Consider the following 11,156-nt stretch of genomic DNA (forward strand, 5'->3'; position numbering starts at 1 on the left):
CAAGGATGTTCAAATCCAGAAGCTTAATCAAAGAACGCAAGAAACACGAACAAAACTTGAAGAAGATCTGGATCAGTCTAGAAACAAAAACTCAGAGTTTAACGCTTACATTTTGTAACTTGAAGAATCATTATTTCAAGAAAAGGTTCGTCTAGGGCCTAATGATCTCAAAGAAAGTAATGAGGAAAATGCTTCACTGCGAAGACGCATTAGAGATCTTGAAAAAATTTTGCACAATTGTCAAGTCAGAATCACTGAATTAGAGCAGACTCTTGAAGAAATGAATGAACAGTGGAAAAAGTCAACTGAGTTCTATGTGGAAAGAAGTGAAGAAAGAAGCAATATGGTGTTCGAGGCCATGGTACAAATGAGCGAAGTTGCTAGATATGTTGGGGAACTAGCTGTTGAAGCCAAAATAATTGAGCATCATATTGATCCAGTCTCTAAGTGCGGAAAGAAGGTGTCATGGTTAATGAAAGAAATTATAGAGCTTAATAGGAAAGCTATGCCTTATCTGTAGTTATGAACTATTATGAAGAAACTTTTGTATACCGATGAAAGTTGTTCTATGACAGTTAACTTTTTGGGATCAATGTTTTTTTGCATACATACATTTTGCATACATTCATCATTCATTTCATAATTTTCTTTATGAATAATTTTATTATATTATTTTATTAAGATAAAATTCATTAATTAAAATTTGGAAAAAATAATATTAAAAGATTTTTCAATCGCAGTTATTCTGGCCAAAAGAGAAATACAACATCACTACGGTACTAGACAAGCTACTAAGAGAAGTATGGAGGATAAAATACAGTGTATTGAGGAACATCATCATAAAGAACAAGAAGAAATGAGAATGAAGTTGGAAAAAATTGAAGCCAGTATTGCAAATTCACAAGACAGAATGATGCAGAAAATAGAGGACATGTTTAAAAGGCAGGCTATCATTGGAAAAATGCCTGAAAATCCTGTATCTTTTGATCAAGATCCTATGTATCCTCTAGGTTTTCCACCAGAACCAATTTATCACTCTGGTACTACACCTATACAAATCAATGCTCGTACATCTGCATTACAAGAAGTCAAACCACATGAAGATCAACAAGTGAATCCTGCATCTTCAAGCAAAAATCCGCTTATATCAGATGTGAAAATAGGGGATCTTAATACTGATCATTTGATCCCAGATTTGAATGAGCTGAATGAGAAACAAAAAGTAAATGAAGAACTGACCAGACAGATCAAGAGCTTAGAAGAACGAATGAAATCCGTGGAAATAACTGAATCATTCTATGGGTTTGATGCTAGTGAGTTGAGTTTGGTTCCAGACTTAATCCTCCCTATCAAGTTCAAAGCTCCCGAATTTGATAAATATGACGGTACTACATGCCCTTCATCCCACATTACAATGTTTTGTCGCAGAATGGCAGGGTATGTGAAAGATGAGAAATTGTTAATTCACTGCTTTCAGGATAGTTTGACAGGACCGGCTTTAAAATGGTATACTCAATTGACCAAAGCCAACATTAGATCCTGGAAAGATTTGGCTAAAGCATTTTTAGAGCAGTATCGCCATGTAACAGAAATGGTCCCTGATAGATGGACTCTCCAAAATTTGGAGAAAAAGACTAACGAAACATTCAGACAGTATGCCCAGAGATGGCGTGACACTGCGGCCCAAGTTCAACCACCTTTGTCAGAAAAAGAGGCCACAGTAATATTTGTTCATACCTTGAAGGCTCCTTATTTAAATCATCTAATGGGGAATGCAACCAGAAATTTTGCAGATTTGGTCATTTCTGGAGAACTCATTGAAAATGTCTTGAAAAGTGGCAAGATTGAATCAAATGATGGGTCTAGTTCCAAAAGACCTACGTATCGGAAAAAGGAGAATGAAGTCAACAATGCAAATTCTTACAGCAAGGATTCATCGAAAAGTGTTACAATAACCCAGCCAAGGGTTAAGAAAGAGGAAACAAACACTAATCGAGCAGATTCCAGAGGATCTCGAAAGGAAAATGAAAGGTTGTCTTTTACACCTTTACCAGTACCATATGCTGAGATCTATGATTCGCTGTTAAAAGAAGATGTCATACGGCCCTATCCTTTGGTTCCCATGCAACCACCATTCCCTCCTTGGTATGATACAAAGGCACACTGTGTTTATCATGAAGGAATCACGGGTCATTCTATTGAAAACTGTTTGGCATTCAAAAGGGTGGTTCAAAATTTGATCAACACTGGGAAGTTGGAATTCAATACACCATCTGCATCAAATCATCCATTACCAAATCATGGAGACAAAAACGTGAATGCAATTCAGGAAGAGAACAGAAAGAAAGCAAAAACTGACATTTCTGAAATTAAATCTCCGTTTGTTTGGGTATTCCAACAACTCTCTTTAGCCGGTATAATTCCACAACAATTCAGGCCAAAGCAGAATGAAGGCAAGAATTATTGTGAATATCATCAGGAGAAAGGGCATAAAATTCAACTATGTCCTGAATTTAGGGATTTGGTGCAAAAATTGATGAACAACAGAGAAATAGAATTCTTTGAAGAAGAACCAGGGAAAAAAGAAAATGATGTTTGCTCAGCAGAGGATTCTAAACCGAGTCAAAGAATAAATGATCCTGTGATCATTAATGTGAAATCATCTACGGTGATTCCTGCACCAATAAAGCCGAAAGTAGTTATCACCACTCCTCTACCATTTCCATACAAAGATACCCGCAGGGTACCTTGGAATTATTCTACCAATGTTTCAATGGTAGGAGGATCTGTTTCTCTAGAAAAAACAGAAGAGAAAATACAGAGTTTGGGTACAACATCGACGTCTGAAGCAGTAAGCGAAGTTGGTTTCTTTACAAGAAGTGGGAGATGTTACTCTCCCGAAACATCCAATGCTTCAGAACAAGTGAAAGCAAAAGGAAAAACCATGGCAATACCTCAGAAGGTATTTGAGGATGAATCCCTTCCAGCATTTAATGAGCCTGTGACAGAAAAACAAGCTCAAGAATTTTTGAAATTCCTGAAACATAGTGAGTATAGTGTGGTTGAACAACTACACAAACAACAAGCTAGAATTTCTATTCTTGATCTATTGATGAATTCAGAACCACATAGAAATGCTTTGATGAAAATTCTCAATCAAACATTCATCCCTGAAGATATATCCCTCAATAAACTTGACAAAATTGTGGGACATATAGCCGCTGACAATTACATAACGTTCACGGATGATGAAATACCGGAAGGCGGAATGGGGTCAGTAAAAGCTTTGAACATCACGACACATTGTCATGGTCACGTGTTGCCAGGAGTATTGATTGACAATGGATCCGCTCTCAACTTGATGCCTCTAGTCACACTTCAAAGAATGCCTGTGGATCAATCACACATGAAGAGTTATCAGAATGTAGTGCGAGCATTTGATGGAACTCAAAAAGAGGTGCTTGGGAAAATGGAAATACCGTTGTTAATTGGTCCAGTCGTGTATAATATTGACTTTGTGGTGATGGACATCCACCCTACATATAATTGTCTATTAGGGAGGCCATGGATTCATTCAGCAGGAGCCGTTCCTTCTTCATTACATCAGAAATTGAAATTTGTTGTTGATGGACAACTAATATGCGTAGGAGCTGAAGAAGAAATCATTGCGTCATTAACAAGTGATGTTCCATATATCGACACCAATGATGATGCTCTTGAATGCTCTTTCCGAGCTCTTGAATTTGTAAATGCAACCTTTATTGCAGAAGGAAGCAAAATTCCATATCCCAGATTGTCTGATTGCACCAAGATGACGGTACAACAAACTTTAGGCATTGGAGCTAAAGCTGGGAAAGGGTTAGGAAAGAATCTTCAAGGGATTTCAGTTCCTGTCAATATACAGATGAAGAAAGATCGTTTTGGGCTTGGATTTAAGCCCAATTTTCAGCAAAAGAACAAAGAGATGAAAAGAAGATGTGAAGACAGAAAGGCAAAATTGAAAGGGAAAGAAATCATCTGGGAACACATGTTTTTTCCACAGTTGAAGACTACATTCAGATCAGGGGGAACTATTAATGTAGAACAGCAGCTTGTTGAAGCCTTTAAAGAAGAAAAGTTGACGAAAGATCAAGACATAGTTGAAGAAGCTATGAATGGATTATTTATCAACATGATCATGAACGCCAACAAAACTGGCAAATACTTGGATAGGATTCGACCATGTTTTCCTGGAGAAACACTCACCAATTGGACCACTGAAGATCTTCCTATAGTTTTCAATATTAACGCAGAGTAATATTCATAACTAATCTTTATGTTTAGTTCAAAATTATGAAAACTTTTTGTTATCTTGTAAAAGAAATTATGTTAAATATAAGGAATGTTCTTTAAAATTTTCATATGGCAATCATTCTTTACATTTTCTTACATTTTTACATTTATTTACTATATTCTTTCGGAAATATGTCCGACTTAAATTTGCAGGTGTCACAGTGTTAATAGCATGTTTATTCCTAAATTTAATCCAGTGATAAATTTAGAGCAGCATATATGTCTGGAAGAAATCAATGGGTGTGAGGGTGAACTGGAATGTGATGTTCCTACTGAACTATTAAGATTGGTAGAAAAAGAAGACAAACAAATTCTACCCCACAAGGAAGAGGTTGAGACTGTGAATTTGGGAACAAATGAAGAAATGAAAGAGGTGAAAATTGGTACTACTCTGACAATCCAGATAAAACAAGAATTGATAAATCTCCTTCAAGAATTCAAAGATATCTTTGCCTGGTCTTATCAAGATATGCCTGGTTTAAGCACAGATATAGTGATACACAAGCTTCCAATCAATCCAGAATATAAACCGATCCAACAAAAGCTCAGACGAATGAGGCCAGAAATGTTGTTGCAAATCAAAGAAGAAGTGATGAAACAGATCAATGCAGGTTTCTTACAGGCATCTAAGTACCCAGAATGGGTAGCCAACATTGTTCTCGTACCAAAGAAAAATGGAAGTTCGAATGTGTGTGGATTACAGAGATCTCAACAAAGCTAGTCCGAAAGATAGCTTTCCATTACCCCACATAGACACATTGGTGGACAATACTGCAGGGCACGCATGGTTTTCATTTATGGATGGCTTTTCAGGATATAATCAGATAAAAATGAATCCTGAAGACATGGAAAAAGCAACATTTGTAACCATGTGGGGCACATTCTGTTATAGAGTAATGCCATTTGGATTGAAAAATGCAGGGGCAACATATCAAAGAGCCATGGTAACTTTGTTTCATGACATGATGCACAAAGAGATTGAAGTATATGTAGATGACATGATTGCCAAGTCCAGGACAGAAGAAGAACATATTCAAAATCTGAGAAAGCTTTTCCAGAGATTGAGGAAGTATCAATTAAAGCTCAACCCCGCAAAATGCACTTTTGGGGTAACTTCCGGAAAACTTTTGGGATTTGTGGTCAGCAAAAAAGGAATCGAGATTGATCCAGATAAAGTAAAAGCAATTCAAGATCTTCCACCACCCAATACAAAAAAAGAAGTTCGAGGCTTTTTGGGAAGATTAAATTATATATCTCGGTTCATTTCTCAATTAACTGACAAATGTGATCCAGTGTTCAAATTACTTCGAAAGAACAATCCTGAAGTCTGGAATGAAGAATGTCAAGAAACTTTGGATATTATTAAGAAATATTTATCCAATGCCCCCATTTTAGTATCACCAATACCTGATAGACCATTAATTCTTTACTTGACGGTCTTCGAAAATTCGATGGGATGTGTACTAGGACAGCATGATGAATCTGGAAGAAAAGAAAAAGCTATTTATTATCTGAGCAAGAAATTTACTGATTGTGAAATTCGATATCCACCAATACAAAAATTATGTTGTGCCTTGGTGTGGACTACTCGAAGACTCAGACAATATATGTTATACCATACTACTTGGTTGATATCAAAACTTGATCCTTTGAAATTCTTGATGGAATCACCAGCTTTGACAGGCAGAATGGCTAGATGGCAGATGTTATTATCTGAGTTTGATATTGTATATGTCAACCAAAAAGCAATAAAAGGAAGTGTCATAGCTGATTTTCTGGCCAGTCGGGTATCAAATGATTATCAGCCTTTAAACTTCAATTTTCCTGATGAAGATTTGTTGTGCATATCCATGAATGAAGAAGTCAAAACAAATGATGCATTTGCAACTTGGAAGCTTTACTTTGACGGAGCATCTAATGCTTTGGGACGAGGAATCGGGGCAGTATTAATTTCTCCAGAAAATATTTATTATCCCTTTACAAGTAGACTGGAGTTCTTTTGCACCAATAACATGGCAGAATACGAAGCTTGTGTCATGGGATTGAAAGCAGCTATAGAAAGAAAAGTCAAATGTCTCAAGATATATGGAGATTCATCTTTAGTGGTGTATCAATTACGAGGAGAATGGGAAACAAAAGATCCCAAATTGTTGGAATATCGAAATTTTATCCTTGAATTAGTGAAGGAATTTGAGAAAGTTACCTTCAATTATCTCCCTCGAGAAGAAAATCAAATGGCAGATGCTTTGGCTACATTAGCTGCTATGTTTCAAGCAACTAAGAAAGTTGATATGATGCCAATCAAAATGCAAGTATATGAAATTCCTGCACATTGTTATAGTGTGGAAGAAGAGGTAGATGGTAAACCATGGTATTATGATATCTTGCAATATATCAAAAATCAAAGTTACCCACCAAATGCATCGGAAATTGATAAAAGAACCTTGAGAAGAATGGTTGCTGGATATTTTCTTGATGGAGAGATTATATATAGAAGAAGCAATGATCAAATGCTATTAAGATGTTTAAATACCAGCGAAGCTCGAAACGTCATTAAAGAAGTACACAGTGGAATATGTGGAACACATGCAAATGGTCTTTCCATGGCCAGAAAAATAATGAGATATGGATACTATTGGGCTACTATGTACACAGATTGCATTCATTATGCAAAAAAATGTCATAAATGCCAGATATATGCAGACAAGATTCATGTACCCCCATCTCATTTACATGTAATGACAGCACCCTGGCCATTTTCTATGTGGGGAATAGATGTCATTGGGGCAATCACACCGAAAGCATCGAATGGACATTGTTTCATCCTTGTGGAAATTGATTATTTTACCAAATGGGTTGAAGCTGCTTCATATACTAATATTAAGAGATCCACAGTCTGCAAATTCATAAAGAAAGAGATAATTTGCCGGTATGGTCTACCAGAAAGGATCATTACAGATAATGCTCTGAACCTGAACAACAAAATGATGACCGAACTTTGTGCACAGTTTAAGATCAAACATGCAAACTCAGTGGCATATCGTCCAAAGATGAATGGGGCAGTTGAAGCAGCAAATAAGAACATCAAGAGAATCATTACAAAGACAACTGAAACTTACAAAGATTGGCACGAGAAGTTACCTTTTGCTTTATATGCATATCGAACTACTGTTAGAACATCTACTGGGGCAACACCGTTTTCTCTAGTCTATGGGATGGAAGCAGTCTTACCAATTGAAGTTGAGATTTCATCGCTTCGAATATTGAGAGAAATAAAATTGGATGAATCTGAATGGATCCAAGCAAGATTTGATCAATTGAACCTTATTGAGGAGAAAAGATTGAAAGCTATTTGCCATGGACAGATGTATCAAAAACGGATGATGAAGTCTCATGACAAAAAAGTACATCCAAGAGAATTCCAAGAGGGTGATCTAGTACTAAGAAAGATTTTGCCTATACATAAAGATTTCCGTGGGAAATGGATGCCTAATTGGGAAGGGCCATACGTTGTGAAAAAGGCTTTTTCCGGAGGAGCATTGATCTTGGCAGAAATAGATGGAAAAATTCTGAGAAATCCAATAAATTCGGATTCTGTCAAGAAATATTATGCTTGAAGAAAAAAAAAAGAGAGAAAAAAGAAGAAAAGAGAAAAAAGAAAAAAGGGGGGTCAAGGTGAAAACCCGCAAAGGGCATCTTGTAACCAAAGGAAGGATTTGAGTTGAAAACCTGGAAAGGCGGCTCAAATGCAGGTTGATATTAGGCATCTAGCAATTGAATCCTCTTAAGATTTTGACAGTTTGGGAGAAACTTCACATCTACAAGCATTTTGACAACGTTCGAGATCTTCCAGACAAAAGCTTGCATCATTTCTCTAAATTGTGTCTACTTGATTAATTTAGAAATACTTATGCTTATAATTTGTTGAGACATTTGAATTTTTATCATTCTTATGCTTGCCAGAACTTTGAATACAATTCTATCTATTTCAAGTTCAATTTATTTGAGATTTAATTTATTTTCGAAAATTCAATTTATTCTTTTATATGAATTAACATAATTTTGAAATAATTTAAAGATTTTTGAATATCACTTTATGTTAATACTTTTAAATACACGGGATACAAAGTAAGCAAATCATCACCATCTTAAAGCCATGAACATCAAGATTGTTACACGGGATGCTACCGACAACAAGGTCGAATCCACCAAATCTACTCATCAATTGCTCCAACCGATCACCATTCAGTTCTTGCACATCTGTTTTCAAAAATATACTAAGACAGTAGAAGGCGACCTTTGCAGCATTGATCCCAGAGAAAAGAGACAGGACATTGATACCACCATGGAACATGTCTCTATACAGATTATTGTGCATGGTTTTTAGAGAAACCTAGAAGCATTTCCACCTCATCAGATTCCAAGAAAGCCATCATTTCTTTGTCAATGGAAAAGCATCAGCACATGGATGAAGCAGAATAAGAGAAGATCTGTTCTTAATTGGCAGAATTATGAATATAGTTTTTTTAGTGTAGTAGCATGAAGATGCTTCGAATCTACAAAATCTGGCTCTACATCTAATAAGTAATGTGATATCCCAGTCCAAACATTAACTGGAACAAATGAATGTACTCATAGCATCTTCTGGAAGTGTTCTTTGAGTTATCTGATCTGGTTTGGCAGAACCAATCATTGAATTTGGAAGATGAATGTATTAATAGCATCTTCTGGAAGTGTTCTTTGAGTTATCTGATCTGGTTTGGCAGAACCAATCATTGAATTTTGAAGATGAATGTATTAATAGCATCTTCTGGAAGTGTTCTTTGAGTTATCTGATCTGGTTGGACAGAACCAATCATTGAATTTAGAAGATGAATTTACCATAGCATCTTCTGGAAGTGTTCTTTGAGTTATCTGATCTGGTTTGGTAAAACCAATCATTGAATTTAGAAGATGAATGTGCTCATAACATCTTCTGGAAGTGTTCTTTGAGTTATCTGATCTGGTTTGGTAGGAACTACAGAACCAATCATTGGAATTAAAAGATGAACTGCATGATCGTCTTCATTAAGAAGCTTCTTTTCAAGCTTCTTTTGCTTATTCCTTTCCAAAAAAATCATAGCCCAGGTTTCGCCTTTTCTTGTAATTGGGATCATCACATAATGGCTTCCCATCTTTTACCGGAAGAAATGCGTCAGCATCTTTAGTCATTTGAGCAGCACATATAAAATCTATCAATTTTGCAATTGATGAATCTGGACCACATTTCTCCAGGGCTATTGAAGTTTCAGCCTCTGAGAATCCCATTTTTGTCAAGTATAACAGTTTATTCTCCTCATCAGAATCAGAATTCAAGATTTCTCGATATTAAAAGAACTATCGATATCTGTGAAATCATCTGAAAAGGTCACTTCATAATCAGATGAGTTGTTATCAGAATCAACATGTTGCCTGAATGCAAGCTTTTCAAGAACCTATACTATTGAGTTTTATTCTCAAGAGATTTTATGACATTATATCTACATTTGTCAAAGATGATAGAGAAAGATCTATTGGGTTTTTACAATTGAAGAAATACTCAATTCACCAATCTGAAATCAAATAACTTAACATTCATGCATCATATTTTAGGTGTTTACAAAAATAGGTGCATTTTTCATTCATTTTCATCTATGTTGAATTTTTAACAGGAATTTCAAAGATTTTAGCAAAGATTCAAATCTACCATTTGATGGATCATTTTTTCCGAGAAAGTTCATAACGAGAAGAACTTATCTGAAGAAGGAAGAAGAAGTTCATAATGAGAAGAATTTGTTCAACCTTTTGTCTGAATTCATCACTTGATGGATTATTTTTTCCGAGAAAGTTCATAATGAGAAGAACTCATCTGAAGAAGGAAGAAGAAGTTCATAATGAGAAGAATTTGTTCAACCTTTTGTCTGAATTCATCACTTGATGGATTATTTTTTCCGAGAAAGTTCATAATGAGAAGAACTCATCTGAAGAAGGAAGAAGAAGTTCATAATGAGAAGAATTTGTTCAACCTTTTGTCTGAATTCATCACTTGATGGATTATTTTTTCCGAGAAAGTTCATAGTGAGAAGAACTCATCTGAAGAAGGAAGAAGAAGTTCATAATGAGAAGAATTTGTTCAACCTTTTGTCTGAATTCATCACTGGATGGATTATTTTTGCCAGAGAAGGTTCATAATGAGAAGAACTCGTCATCTGAAGAAGGAAGAAAAAGTTCATAATGAGAAGAATTTGTTCAACCTTTTACTTGAATCCATCATTTGATGGATCATCATTTCCAGAGAAAGTTCATAATGAGAAGAACTCATCTGAAGAAGGAAGAATAAGTTCATAATGAGAAGAACTTGTTCAACTTTTTGTTTGAATTCATCATTTGATGGATCAACATTGCCAGGAAGAGTTCGTAATGAGAAGAACTCGTCATCTGAAGAAGGAATAAGAAGTTCATAATGAGAAGAACTTGTTCAACTTTTTGTTTGAATTCATCATTTGATGGATCAACATTGCCAGGTAGAGTTCATAATGAGAAGAACTCGTCATCTGAAGAAGGAAGAAGAAGTTCATAATAAGAAGAACTTGTTCAATAATTCTATCACAGAAAGAAAGAGGTCAGCATCATCCCCAGCAGAAAGTTCATAATGAGAAGAACTCATCTGAAGAAAGAGAAGAATTTATTCAATATCTCCATTATGATCAAGTGAAGCCAAATGGATAAAAAAATTTATTATCTTTTCATCTTTGCCCTATTCTTGTTAACACAAGAATGAGCAAAGAGGGGCAGCTGAAGATACT

The 11,156-nt window shown here is 35.6% G+C and overlaps 1 protein-coding gene across 1 annotated transcript; it reads left to right on the plus strand.

Moving 5' to 3' along the window:
• Positions 1-5,018: 5,018 nt before the first annotated feature.
• LOC120196812 lies at positions 5,019-7,937 on the plus strand (the record flags this gene model as incomplete). The annotated part of the gene is made up of 1 exon (XM_039198530.1): positions 5,019-7,937. A coding segment is annotated over exon 1 (2,919 nt), but the record flags the coding sequence as incomplete, so codon positions are not given.
• Positions 7,938-11,156: the final 3,219 nt, after the last annotated feature.

The sequence above is a fragment of the Hibiscus syriacus genome, unplaced genomic scaffold (genome assembly GCF_006381635.1).
Source record: "Hibiscus syriacus cultivar Baekdansim isolate YM2019G1 unplaced genomic scaffold, ASM638163v2 tig00117034_pilon, whole genome shotgun sequence".
Taxonomy (NCBI): domain Eukaryota; kingdom Viridiplantae; phylum Streptophyta; class Magnoliopsida; order Malvales; family Malvaceae; genus Hibiscus; species Hibiscus syriacus.